The 14,679-nt window shown below is 42.7% G+C and overlaps 2 protein-coding genes across 2 annotated transcripts in view; both read right to left on the reverse strand.

Moving 5' to 3' along the window:
• Positions 1 to 9,383, reverse strand: part of LOC307237947 (oxysterol-binding protein-related protein 1) — a 30,142-nt gene extending 20,759 nt beyond the window's left edge. The window contains exons 1-3 of the mRNA XM_080010757.1: positions 9,344 to 9,383; positions 7,459 to 7,537; positions 6,801 to 6,907 (exon numbers count right to left, since the gene is read on the reverse strand). Of these exons, the coding sequence (XP_079866883.1) occupies positions 6,801 to 6,907; positions 7,459 to 7,537; positions 9,344 to 9,382 (225 nt within the window). The 5' untranslated portion in view covers position 9,383. The remainder of the gene's footprint in view (positions 1 to 6,800; positions 6,908 to 7,458; positions 7,538 to 9,343) is intronic.
• A 157-nt stretch (positions 9,384 to 9,540) lies between these two features.
• Positions 9,541 to 14,429, reverse strand: LOC307237616 (oxysterol-binding protein-related protein 1-like; the record flags this gene model as incomplete). The annotated part of the gene is made up of 11 exons (XM_080010374.1): positions 9,541 to 9,654; positions 9,967 to 10,030; positions 11,521 to 11,594; positions 11,704 to 11,748; positions 12,485 to 12,552; positions 12,952 to 13,096; positions 13,405 to 13,490; positions 13,597 to 13,708; positions 13,921 to 13,995; positions 14,121 to 14,206; positions 14,315 to 14,429. 11 exons carry the CDS (start codon positions 14,427 to 14,429, stop codon positions 9,541 to 9,543), a joined length of 984 nt encoding a protein of 327 aa, XP_079866500.1.
• Between the last annotated feature and the right edge of the window lie 250 nt (positions 14,430 to 14,679).

A 14,679-nucleotide genomic window follows, 5' to 3' on the forward strand; every position in this document is an offset into this window, starting at 1 on the left:
GTCGGTACTGTCAGAGAGGGAGACAGGTGCACAAAACGCACCCTAATCGCTCCCTCTCCCGACCCTCAGGATGACACCCTAGGCCAGGCATGCCCAAAGTCCGGCCCCCGGGCCAAATCCGGCCCGTGTCTAAATTTCCACCGACCCGGAGCATCTGTCATTAAATCAATAATATGTGGCCCGCACGCAATACACACGTACAAAAAAAGCAATTTCATATTTCACCAGAGGATGGCAGTAGACTTGAGGCCGCACTCTCGTCGCGTGATCCCCGTGGGAACTTTTACCACTGTGGTATATTTTTAGCCCATTTCTAAGATGGCAACTGGAACTAAAAAAAGGAAAGTTGACAACGAGGGCCGCCGTTTCCAGGACAAGTGGAAATCGGAGTATTTTTTCACTGACATGCGATACAACTGCGTGTGCTTAATTTTTCAAGAGACTGTGGCTGTTTTCAAGGAATTCAATATTAAGCGGCACTATCAGACGAAACCTGCTAACTACGATAAGCTAACGGCAAATGAACGCACCGAAAAACTGAAGCAACTTGAAGCTGTTTTAATGGCACAGCAGCGCTTTTTCAAAAGAGCCCGTGACTCAAATGAAAATTCTACAAAGGCGAGCTACGAGGTGGCAATGCTGATTGCCAAGCACTGCAAACCTTTTACTGAGGGTGAATTTATTAAAGACTGCGTGATGAAAATGGTGGAGAAAATTTGTCCTGAAAAAAAACAAGAGTTGCCAATTTGCCTGGCTCGCAGCACTGTGGCACGGAGGACTGAAGAAATTTCATCTGATATCAAGAGACAGAGGCAAAAGGAGTGGAGTTTGACTTTTTTTCGTTAGCCTGCGACAAAAGCACGGATGCATCTGACACCGCTCAGTTACTGATTTGTTTGAGAGGAGTGGACAATGAAATGAACGTGAGTGAAGAGCGACTTGACCTCCAGAGCCTTGGGGACCAAACGACAGGAATACATTTGTTTGCTTCTGTTTGTTCCGTCGTAGATGACATGAAACTACAGTGGAATAAAATCACTGGGATTACGGACAGCGCACCCGCCATGGTTGGTGAGCAAAGTGGGCTATCGACCCTAGTCTGTAAAAAAGTCAGCGAAGAAGGAGGCAGAGCTATAAAACTCCATTGTATTATTCACCAACAAGTTCTATGTGCCAAACATCTGAAATATGATCACGTTATGAAACCGGTGATAAAGGCTATTCATTATATTCGCTCCAGAGCCCTGTGTCACCGCCAGTTTCAACAGTTTCTGATCGACATCCACGCTGAATATGGAGATGTTGTGTATCATAATGACATGAGATGGCTCAGTCGGGGGTCTGCACTGCAGCGATTCTACTCTCTCAGAAATAAAATTGGACAATTCTTGGCAGAAAAAAGACAACCGATCCCAGAACTCTCCGATCCTGTTTGGCTGGCTGATTTTGGATTTCTAGTTGACATAACACGACATCTGAACGCGCTGAACACGAGCCTTCAGGGGGAAAATGCAGTGGCAAGCCAGTTGTATTCACACATCAAAGCTTTTGGGACAAAGCCGCTACTTTTCCAAAGGCACCTGTCACAAACGCAGGCCAGTACCACACATTTCCCATCGCTGCAGGAAATGATGAGCAGTTTTCCAGCAAACAATATCACTGCGCAAATGAGGAGGTATGCAGCAAACATCTCATCTCTGGCTGAGGAGTTTCAACAGCGTTTCAGGGATTTTGCAGCTATTGAAAAGGAGATCACACTTTTCTCCTCTGATTGAGCTGCAGTGTGACACGGAGTGTCACAGTCAGCACCAGCAACTCCCTCTTGTAAACTTTTACCGCCGGCTGGACAAAGACAGGTTCCAAGAGATTCGAAAATTTGCAAAGAAAATGCTGAGCTTGTTTGGCTCGACATACGTGTGCGAGAAGACGTTCTCGGTTATGAACATTAACAAGAGCCGTGGAGGACAAGACCTGCCCTGTTTACTGCAGTCGAGATCTCAGTATCACCCTTCACATTAATGTAGGTCAATTATTTTTTTATTCTTCTGAGGAGAATAAATACTAAAGTCTCAGTGAATAAATTTTTTGTGATGATCAAAACCACAGTTTTGTCAAATTTCAGTCATTTAATTTGACTACACTATCCTTTGTCAAAATGCACTTTGATGTGATTTGTTAAAACAAAATCAATAACTACATGTTTCTAGAAAGATTTCGGAGTCAGATTTCATAAAATAGTTCATTTGCATTTAATTTATTATTATTTTAACCTTTATCGATCCTGATAAGGCAATTGACAACAGATTCTCATTTGCAATGTAAACCTAGCTGCAGACAGCAGAATAAAACAAAGCAAAATAAAAGCAAATACAAATAAACACGTATACAACAAACTGTACAAAGTGATATAGTTACATATTTACATGTTAATTTACAATGGTAACGGTTCAAAGAATGTCAGGCTGAATGGTCGGCCCCCATACATTTTCACCTCACCAAATCTGGCCCTCTTTGCAAAAAGTTTGGACACCCCTGCCCTAGGCAGCCGCCTATCTCTCCTATAAGAAAGAGCCGACCCGGCTCAGCCCGCCCCGCCGAATAGTCGTGTATTTGCATTGAACAGCTGAATAAGATTCAACTGGCAAAATTCAGGTCGGGTACAGCCCTAGTATTTAGGCGCTGTTGGGGAGAGGTTATGGGGCGGCGGAAACATTTATTGATAGGTGTAGTTATGAAAGTAGAGACACAAAAGTGCTTACCCCGTCTGTAAGGACAGCAACACAACCTGACAGCTCTGCTTAGAGGAAACAACCCTCCATTTTTCTTGCTGGTAGGTGAGGAAGTCCTCCTGCTGGGAAGCCCTGCGACAGGCTTGTCCTCTATAAAATATGAGTTTTCTTTACTGGGTGTGTAAAAGGTCTCTGCCCAACTTGCCCTATCGGCATTTCACACTCCCCCATCCCCGAGTTTTGGAAAAGGCACAGCCGGGGGCACCACTTCAAAGGCCCGGGTAATTGGCCGAGCAATCACACTGGCTTTTCCTACATGGTACAGACGTGCCATCTTGGCCGGTTCGCTCCCGCTCCCCAGCAAATGAAGTGGGTCAGACCACGTCCAATCTGCTGGAGGGTAGGGCTGTTATTGCCGCAAAACACTCCCCTCTGTGAGTCACGTTTCCGTTTCACATGTCGGACACACCGGTGAGATATCAGAGCTTCATTACGGATTACAGCAGCAAGTCAGTCTGAACTGGACAATGTAGGAAGAGAAATATCTGACCAGACAACAGGATGGTGGGATTAGGGTTAATGCTGCCTTTGGAGTCACTCAGCACTCTGCAAGTATTATAATCCAGTGAGCGCCTTGTAGCAGCTTAATCAAAATGTGTGTCCGATGCTCCTTGAAACATTTCCTATCCCTTCAAATGTGCCTTTTCTTCTCTGGCCGCTCTGGTGAAAGGGACAAACAGTGAACTGCGTCGGCCGCAAAATCTCCACATTAGGAGTTATTCTTCCTCATGGAGCTGCAGCTGCTGCCCTGGTGGAGCAGGACACTGTGCTTTGGGGCGATGCGTAATCCATTCGCACCTGGATATTGTTAGGCTGAAGTACGTTCAGATGGATTACAACAACACACCACCATCGCACGCGTCCTGAATTAGTATATTTTAGAAATCAATCGTGTTATCTTAATTCTGGGACATATTCAAAATGAAGATTATGAACCATTATTGAAATTTCAACTTATTATTAGCTCAGATGGTTCAATTAATGCCATGCAGTCCATGGGTGCCATTATTATTATTATTTTTACATCTGGTCTATCAAATTAAGGTTCGCTATCATTTCATTCAAGTATTTCCAAACACATCTATTTTGTCTAAAGTATCTCGATAAAGCTGTGAAGAGAGTAAAATCTGCCCAATCAGTCACTGAGTGCCTCGTCAGACAAAAGCAACCAAAGTCTGGTTTTGCCCCAAGTCTGACGTCGATTTTGGATTTCAACTAATCGTTTTTGTTCAATCCATTGAATCAGGGAGCCAATTAAGATAAGGCACGTATAAAACACCCACAAAAATAGCCTCTTCAGCTGGAAGGAAAAGAAAACAAATTAGCTGTTTATCCTTGATAAAATGTATTGCAGATAGTATCAACATGTTTCAAAGAGTTGATTATAAAAAATAAATGCAGAATCTGGGAAAATATGGGACATTTCAAGTTAATAGGCGATAGTAAAATAAAACAAAACCAAGTTAAATGTTAAAGGGGCAAAAAACAACTTTCCAACTTGCCCCCGAGCGTTTCCAAGGGGTATTATTGTTTGAGCCGCTGTCGCAAAGACAACCGCATCGCTTTAGGTTTTCCCCAGAGCGCTCCGTGTAAATGATCAACAGCACTTTGGAATTGAGAGAAGAAAGAAGCATGTTGAGTGAAGAGGTCGATTGAAATTGTCACAATTTTAGTTTATTGTGGTTGCGCAACCATAGACATACGTATACAGCATACACAGGCGCTGCATTGACTGCTTCAGCTCGTTGCTGCGATACGTCAACGCCGCCGCCATATTGGAACGGGCAAGAATAGCCTGTTAACAAATACAAGTAAATGGGGGAACTGCGGTTTTTCTGGATAAAAAGCACCATGACGTTTACATTTCTCAACCCGTTTCAATGATTCTAAGAGACTACGTGGGATAGATTGCTCCACCGTCCGCCATTTCTTTAATGGTTGTGTATTGGTTGACGCACTTCTTGTGACGTGCTGCCATAAATCGTTTTCCCGGGAGTTCGTACCCGGTGGCAGTCCGAATGCATGTTGATATGGAGGCTTAAAGGGAACCAATCTAAACGCTAACCCTAAATTATTCTACAGCTATTACACTGTGCAATCAATATTAACTTCATAATGTTAAGTGAAAACAAAAAAGCTGTCCATTGCCCCTTCAAATGCATAACTATCTCTATAATTTACGAATGCTCCTCAGCAATGCAATTATTACCTTTTAAAATATGCTGGTCGCCTAATTTATGGACAATGTAAAAATGTGTGAAAATGAACAATATCTCTATAGTTTAATGTAAAAAATGTATTCATACATTAAATAGACTTGAAATGATATGAAGTTTCCTAAACTTGAATAAATATGCACTTTCAGAGTTCATTCCGCATACTTATTTCTAGGTGCTGGGGTTAGGCCACAAAAAGCAATTTCTTTTTAATTGAATGCATACTATTATCCCCACGTCTTCTGGAAAAGGTCACCTTAGCTGCAATTATCACCATTTTAAATTATGTTCCTCGTCAAATTTATGTGCAGTGTTCAGTAAGGACCTGAGTTTAAAGAGAAAAAGGACATTATAAGAGCTAGAAGCCACGCAGCATTAAGAGCACCAGAGGGCTCAGTATGCAAATATGGAAATAAATGCTTCAAGCATAATTTCTCACTCCTAGCAGTGCTATGAATGACCTTTAATACATGAATTAGCAATAATGGCTTTAAAAAATGCTTAAGATATACAGAATTAACATTATACAGTGCATACAGCATTGCCGTAAATTACTAGATTAAAGAAAAACCCGCAGATAAGTACAAAAAATCCCCCCAAAAAAAACAAACAGCCACGTCTGGAGGGTCCAGCCCAGTGCAAACAGCAAGTTGTTCACATAAGAATAATAAGCAACAAAAAACAGAAACAGAAGTGACTCTACCTGTGTAGATGCTGCAGGAGCTCTCCCTCGCTCTCTCTCCCTCCCTCTCGGTTTCCTCCCGTGTCGGCTTTTTGTGCTTCTACTTTCATATGGAAGTGTGCGGAGCGACGCTATGGCTGCAACGCCTGTGTCCGGACCGGCCACCGGCCACCCCACCCCCCCCCACCCAATGCACAGCTTTTCCCTTAAGCTCGGGGAACGGGGCGTGTGTGTGGGCGTACGTGCACACACTCGGCATGCATGGCTGCCTGCCTGCGCTGATCAGCCTGTGCAGAGCTCAGCATAAAAGCGGATCTTGCTTATGTCCTTCCTACAGACATTCCAGTGATTACCACACCCCTCTCCCACAAGGGCACCGCCCAGCCACTTGGACAGGTGCGCACACACACACACACACACACACACACACACACACACACACACACACACACACACACACACACACACACACACACACACACACACACACACACACACACACACACACACACACACACACACAGCTATAAAGTGGGGGAGGAGCTTAATGATTTTATAACCATTCAACATAAACCAGCCAGCCAATAGGAAAACAGTGGGTAAAGCCTAAGTATGAATGAATCTCCTTTACTGGACTACAAATGGTCTATAAAAAAAAAAAAAAGTTGAATAAAATGTACTTCTCGATTATTAAACTCATTTGAAAACAGTTTCAGAATAGAGGAATATAATATTATGATACAAAATAACTATAATATATACCCTATATACCCATAACTATAATTCATCCTGTGCATAGTATTGCCTTTTTTATATTCTGTTTATTTTATATATGTATTTCTATTTTGTTTTTTGTATATATGTCAAATAAATGTACTTCCTTTTTTAATGTATTCATTTTTTTTTTTTTTTGTCTCCATTTTTTCTGACTGACTGTTGAGCTTAATTTTCTTATGGTAATTTGTCTACAGTGAACAGCACCAAACCTCACCAGAACAAATTTGTAGTATATGTAAATGTACCTGGTAGAATAAAGTGATTTTGCCAAAAAATAAATCCCTCCATGTGTATGGACCCAAGACCTGGCACTGAGAGACTAGCGCATTACTGTACCTCCTCCTGTCTGGACAGCAGTCCCAGGCAGGTTTGGAGCGCCACGCAGGTCTCACTGGAGAGCTCGCTGGTCTGCTTGGCTTTCAGCAGGAGGGGATCAGCCAACACTTCATTTGAAAAGAAAAATATATTTAGAAGGACTGTTCTATTTGCATGACATTGACATACACCCTCACAGCTAGTTGTACAGACACATAGATAGATAGAATGACAGATAGATAGAAAGACAGACAGAGCTTACATAAAAAAATAATAAAGGAGCAATGGAATAACAAACAAAACAAGAAAATGGCAATATATGGAAAATGTGTTGACTTTTCACAATAAAATACAATATGACAATATAGACTAAACCTCATTATAAAAAACAAAATATATGACCGACAGAATAACAGAAAAACAATAAAAAATAAAAGTATAAGCGACCCAGAAAAAAAAAAATCCACCGGAAAAATTGGGTTATATAATGAAATAAAGCTAGCAGTGAACCAGAAAGTGTAACCTAAGAAAAAAAAAATGTAAAAACACAAAAATAAAAAAATAATAAAAAAATAAATAGCTCGGACTCTAAAATAATTGTTATTAAAAAGTGGCAGATTCTGATGAGAGAATTTTTACTGAATGTGAAATAAAAGAGAAAAAAGTACGTTGCTCTCACCGTGGTGATCCTGATTTTTCACCATTGACAAAAAAACAGCCACTTCATTTTCCAGTTTCTGCTGGCTGGCAGTAGCTACCTGACAAGCACAGTGCGAGAGGTGGACAAACATCACCAAGATAAGACGACACTATTAATCCCTGGGGGGGGGAAGGTCACAGAATAGTCAAAATAAAAGAAAATAAAAATGAAATCAATTATACACTATCGACAAGTATAAACAGATGTTAACAGGGAGTAGCACTTATACAGCTATTGTAACTTGTAAGGCCAATAAGGGAAGGAAGTGGCTACGCCAAAATATAGTACAAGAATAATGTTATATAAGTATATAGTAACAAACAGTATATAGTATATACGCATACAAACATAATAAGTCTTAGTGTGTAGCACTAATATGCAATGGTATGTTAAGTATTCTATATATACCGATCAGCCACAAAATTAAAACCACTGAGGCAGCAAGTGAAGAGTCAGTCCTTGAAGTTAACGTGTTGGAAGCAGGAATAATGGATAAGGAGAATAAAGTGTAAGGATCTGAGCCACTTTGACAAGGACCAAATTGTGACGGCTAGACGACTGGGTCAGAACATCTCCAAAACAGCTGGTCTTGTGGGGTGTTCCTGGTATGCATTGGTTAGTACCTACCAAAATTTGTCCAAGGAAGGACAACCGGTGAACCAGTGACAGGGTCATGTGCACCCAAGGCTCATTGATGTACATCGGGAGCGAAGGCTAGCCCGCAAATTGCTAAAAAGGTTAATGCTGGCTATGATGGAAAGGTGTCAGAACACACAGTGCATTTCAGTTTGTTGTGTATAGGGCTGCGCAGGCGCAGACCAGTCAGAATGCCCATCCACCACCGAAAGCGCCTACCATGGGCACGTGAGCACAGTGGCATAACTATCGCGGCTGCAACCGGTGTAGCTGCCCCGGGGCCCAGTGGCCACTAGGGGCCCATCCCATCGGTGCACCAGCGACACGCTCAACTCTGTGTCCCCTTGCCCTGTTCCTCCAAAACAAACAAAAAAATAAAACTGTGTGTTGATTTTTATTTTGAATTTAGGGTTTTTTATTCTACTCTGTTCCTTATTGAACAAAGCAAAAGAAGCACCTTGCACAATGGACCGTGCGTATCAGAAACTCTCTTACAACCACAACCCCCCCACCCCCCAAAAGGGCGAGAGCCGGGCTGGGTCTGTGTGCGTGGGGAGGGTCTAAAAAAGGTGTGGGGAGGGTCCAAAAAAATATTTGCACCAGGGCCCATCACCTCCATGTTACGCCACCACGTGAGCATCCAAACTGGACCATGCACTCATGAAAGAAGTTGGCCAGGTTTGATTAATCAAGTTTTCTTCCACATCATGTGGATGGTTGGTGCGTGTGCATCATTCACCCGTGGAAGAGATGGCACAAGGATGCACTATGGGTGATGGTCTGGGCAATGTTCTGCTGGGAAACCTTTGGTCCTGGCATTCATGTGGATGTTACTTTGACACGTACCACCTACCTAAACATTGTTGCAGACCAAGTTCACCCCTTAATGGCAACGGTACTCCCTGATGGCAGTGGCCACTTTCAGCAGGATAATGCGCCCTGCCACACCGCAAAAATTGTTCGGGAATGGTTTGAAGAACTTGGTGCCAGATACCACAGGACACCTTCAGAGGTCTTGTGGAGTTCATGCCTCGACGGGTCAGAGCTGTTTTGGTGGCACAAGGGGCACCTACACAATATTAGGCAGGTGTTTTTTAATGTTGTGGCTGATCAGTGTACAGTATACCTACAGTATATGTAAAGGTGTATTGTAAAAATTATGAATGAATTATGTTCCAATCACACAATTATTAAATTTTTATCGAGACACTGCTTTACTCCATCTGACCTGCAGTGCTTGAGTTAGATCCCGAGAAGCCATGGTCATATCTTCCTCGCTCTCCTCCTCCAGAAGCTGCTTCTGGGCACAATGCTGACCGCTGTGGGCCGAATGCACCTCCAGAGCATCCAGCCAGCTCTGAATGCACAGAGACCCATCACAGGGGCGCTCATGACCCTCCCAAAAGCAACGACAAATCCAAAAATTCATCCTCTCACTTTTCTGGTGGCCACCGCATTGGCCTTTGAAGAGACTTTAAAGTGGTGGACGGTGTTGTCGAAGCACCTGAGGGTGAAGAAGCAGTTGTCCCACGGTTTGACCTGAGAGCGCGAGGACACAAACACTTAATATTTACCTAGAACTTCATCTTACAACTTCATAGAGGTGGAAAATCTGGGTTCTGAAAGTGAAATTCAACTCCGGTATTTTCAGGCAACCATGTGGATTTTGAGGAGCAAAAACATGGCATGAATTTGACGTTGTGGACCTGTATTTTCCATCTCTGAAACGCCGTCACTCATAACTTTATACTCACAACCTCATTACTCATAACTTCATCACTCACGACTGCATTACTCATAACTTCATCATCATGGCATGTGATTGCGCCAGCAGCTAGGCCTGCTTCTCACCGTGCAGTAGGCCTGTACCAGAGCCTTACAGCCCTGCTTTCTGATGCCAGCGAGGGCGTCGACTCTAGGAGAAAACGGGGAAACACAGACTCTGGGTGAATGTTTCTGGGTCTGATCGGGTGCCACTAAAATAATTTTGCAAAAATATTTGAGTTGGCTTATTTCTGACAGTGATGGGGGACAATTTTTTAAATTCTTATTGAAATGTAATATACATATAAGAAAAAATATATAAATATATAATAATAATAATAATAATAATGATGATAATAAAAATAAATATAGCTGCAGGCAGCAATACAGTTCCAGTTTAGTCATGTTAGATACGTATTACAGGTTTACAGGTTCCCAAATCTGCGTTCTGTGATTAAATGCAGGGACATTTGGAGTGAACCGAGGAATTCTCTCCTACCATGGATTCTTTCCTTAATTGCTCTGCTCCCAACCTGAGCCGCATCCACCTCAGGTTGGGAGGAGAGCAAGCTCGCGTTCAAATTGGCATTTTAGGAAGACCGGCCGCATCAGCTCCGGGAGGCTTCAACCCTTATGCGTGCTGCCAGCCGGAGACCGCTGCAGCACCGGCTGCTTCGGTCACATGTTTAAAGTCACATATTTATTTTTAGAGGTTTACAAAGGTAATCGAACTATCAAAATTTTTACTTCTAATGTTGACTTCTTTCCTTGGATTACATTTTTAATACGTTTCCGTGAAATCCGAAAAACTTTCTCGTATTTCTGTGACTAATTACAATTTCACGAGTTCTATTTTTCCGCCGTGTTCCTGGTACGTGGACGCATCACTCATTCGCACAGTCGAGTGGACTCGACTCAACGTGGTTACGCGTTTTTTGGGGATTAATGTTTTTTTGTGTGTTTTTTTCAAAAATCTGGCACAATAAGGAGGACCGAAGAGATAAAATATCAATCTAACAGCTCCACAGACATCTACCAGGTTAGAAGGTGTACACACACACACACACGCATGCACGCCTAGTTTGTAATCTCTAACCAATACAGAGCGAGGGAGTCTACACCATGCACCGGACACCACTGGAATGGACGTTCAGAACAATAATGAGCACATTTATAGTACATAGTGTGATGACATCACAAAGTGTCTAACTCTAAATCTCATCTCATTCCATTCGTTTTTGAACATTGGCGACGCACGACCATCAGGCTACCTTGGGTCGGATTTAGTTGATTTTTCACTATTATCTGCTGGGTATGTAGATAGATTTGGATGAAACTTGAACTACGAGATGGGTTTGACAGTGTTTGTAGTTTCTGCCATTTTTCTGTTCCAGATAGTTTTAGCCCGAAAATTTCAGGGGAAAATAATCAAACAATCTGGGGTCCAGCCCACAGATGTTATTTTCATTAAAAAAAATACAATAAAATAAAAAAAACAACGGACTACAAATTACATTTTTAAGACAAGAGTGCAGTAACTTACATTTGTTTTTTTATAGAGTATGTGTGTTTGTTAATATGAATGTATATGTTTTTGTCAATAATTATGCATCTGTGTTGGTACAGCTAAAGATGTCTCACTGTCTGGGGTACCAGGACAGATTTCCATCTTCAATTACCACCCAGTGAGAACGCCAACCGAGAAAGCGGGAGCTCTGTTAAAGGAGGCCAAAAAAAGAACACAATTTAATTTCCTGTTAGTATAATGATGACTTGTGTGTTGAGACGAAAAAAAAATTCAAAATTGGTCAAGCGTCTAGTTACCTTCCAGAGAGAGCCTTCGAACCTCTCCATCTTATCGGTCCTTTCCTTTGGAGGAGAAATAGACAGAGTGGTTAAACTCTCACATTTCTGTAGATTAAATGCACTTGTCACTGTGTCCACTGACCACCAAACAAAACCGTAGACATGTGAATTTTATTTTCCAACCTTTCCGTAATAGACAACAAACAAAAAAGCCCCAATCCCCGCCATACCCCGGGGGGGGGTCTCTAAGCTCCGCGCTGGTCCGGACGCCCCGGTGAAAGTCGGAACAAACTTTTTAATGGAGGCCTTGTAGATCTAATATGAATGAAGATTCATCAATTGGATTGCATATTTCTTGCCTCACACTTGTTCAGAAACAGATTTTGGTGGATTGTTAAGGTGAAATCAGTGAAAGTTTGCGGAGCACATAAAAGGAAAGCCATGAAAGCCGACGAAAACCGGAAGCCATGCTCAAACGCCACTGGCTCACAGCACCCGGAACCCGTGCTCAAACCCAATTGGCTCAAGAACTAGGGCCTCGGGAGGGTGGCTCCTCCCACTAAAACAGCCCCTTTTCAGACAGGGTGGATTGGATGCATGTTAGAATGGCTAGAATGCATAATCTGAGTGGTATTTTCAGCAAAAAACTTTAAAAACATGTTTTGGGGACCACAGAGACGATTTATTAATTTGGTGAAAGGGAGCATAATAGGTCCACTTTAAGGAAAAGCAAACAGCAAAACAATGGAGAACCAAAAGAAGGAAGAGGAATCGGCACGTTCCCTCTCTTTTTACTCACTTTGTCCTGAGCGGACGTCAGAATTAGCCTCAGCTCATCACTACGAACCAGGTCAAACACTGTCTGGTCTGCAACAAAAATAAGTCACTAAAACCTTGAACAAAAATAGAAAACAAAAAATTCTTAATGATCTCACACACACACACACACACACACACACATCAAAATATATATACAGTATATATATTTCAAATACTTTAATAACATTATCTATCTATATTATATACATACATTATTTTATCATTTTATTCATGTTGGGGGACAAAACATTTCCCCCAAAAAACCCACAAAAATACAATTGTATATTTTAATATAATTGTTTTTTTTGTGGTTTGAGGTTTTTTTTCCAAAGACATACAAGATGATCCTGGAACAGTCTTTTTTTTTGTTTGTTGTTTTTTTTCCCCAAAAAATATTAACTTTAACAAAGAGGTTGGTAGATTAAAGGCTCATTTCAGTGGGTATACCCTTCTTGTTTCTCATGCCGGGGCTGGCTCCGCACTTGAGCAGCTTTAGGACACAGTGCTTCTGCCCTCTGTAGGCGGCACAGTGTAAGGGCGTGTTCCCCACCACATCCCTGCAATGGATATCTGGACCCTCGTTCAGGCTGAGCTATAAAAAATAGAAATTAAAATCGAAAAGAGGAGTATAAGGGTACAATCAACCACAATAACTGTCTAACCCTTAAGGAAAATTGTCCTCTAACATCGGCCTTCAGCTTGATCTAACATTATTGAGGTATTGCATATGGGGATGAAGGTGATGGTTTAAATGGCAAAAGGGAAGATTCATATGCAGATATCAAGCTAAAAGTGCCATTTAAATAAACTTGACTTATGTGTCGAAGTGTTAATGTGCACTCATTCAATCATAGCGGGGGTCGTGTTTGAGGTCCAGCAGGTGGAGGTTGCGTTGCCGACCAGCTTGGAAAGGGTGGAGACGTCGCCCTCTCTGGCGGCTTCCAGAAGCTTTTGCTCGCGCCGCCGCTGCTCCCGTCGCTCTGCGGCTGCAGAAACAGGAAAGTTGGGCGCGGGGGCAACCACAGGAAAGGAATCGCTCACCTCCGGCAACAAGAGGTCAACGAGTGATTTTTTTGGTTGCTGCCTCCGTACCCTCCAGCATGGTAATGACCTCATCGTCCTCGGTGACATCTTTGGGGATTTGAGCAGTGCCGTTGATTATGTTGGCGCATGCATCGTAGCACAGCAGCAACAGGACAATCTCCTAGCGCCGTCCACAGCGGAGAGGGAAAAATAAAGGAATCATCATCACTTAGATCGCTATGAAACCCTGGTGGCAGTCGGTTATTAGAGTCCCCGGTTCTCATTTCAAAATGATCAGCCGTTTTGAAACCCAGCTTATCACCAGTAACAATGCAGGCGCCGTCACTCCGGACAATATGAAGCCGTGCATTACCATACATAAAACCTTTTCACCTTTCTTCCAGCTGAGGCCGCCGCGTGGAGAGGAGTGTCGCCCAAGTTATTCTGCAAATTTACATGAGCTCCAGCCTGCAAACACAGTCCCAGAACACTTAAAGTGGCTGCAAGGGAATTGTAGAACACAATAATAACAACAATAATAATGTGCCGCCGCAGACACTCAACCTTCAGCTTTACGCAGCGCTATGCGTTACCTTCAGTAATTCCTCCACCACATCTCTGTGGCCAAAATAACTTCCCAGGTGGAGCGGTGTCCATCCCTCTCTGCCTTTGCTCCTGGCTGGAGGTGGTGGAAATGTGCCCCCAACAAAACAACAACAAAGCACTCAATGCGGCCACCTCACTAAGGTGACAAGTGTCATTGCGTTCGGGGGAAACCATCACTTACACCTGCAGTTGATGTCGAAACTGCGATTTTGGTCGATCCCGGACAGGAGGAGCCTCCGGACCTGGACGCACTTCCCCTCCTTTGCAGAGAGGAGAAGCTGTTCCTCTGGATCCATCAGCGCTGGATCTTCCTGGAATCCAGAGCAGTTGGGTTGAACCGTCGTCAACATTATTTTATTTAATACATCTAAAGCGTTGTCACAGGCACAACACTATATTATATTTCATTCATCACCGGATGAACATTGGGAAGTCACAGCAACACCAGAACAGGCGATTCACAGTAAGGTTATACAAATAAAAAAAAAGGAAATATTTTAAAATTGATATAACTTTTTTCTACAGTAGCATGTTTGAAATAAAAAA

The sequence above is a fragment of the Zeus faber genome (genome assembly GCF_960531495.2).
Source record: "Zeus faber genome assembly, chromosome: 12".
Lineage (NCBI taxonomy): Eukaryota > Metazoa > Chordata > Actinopteri > Zeiformes > Zeidae > Zeus > Zeus faber.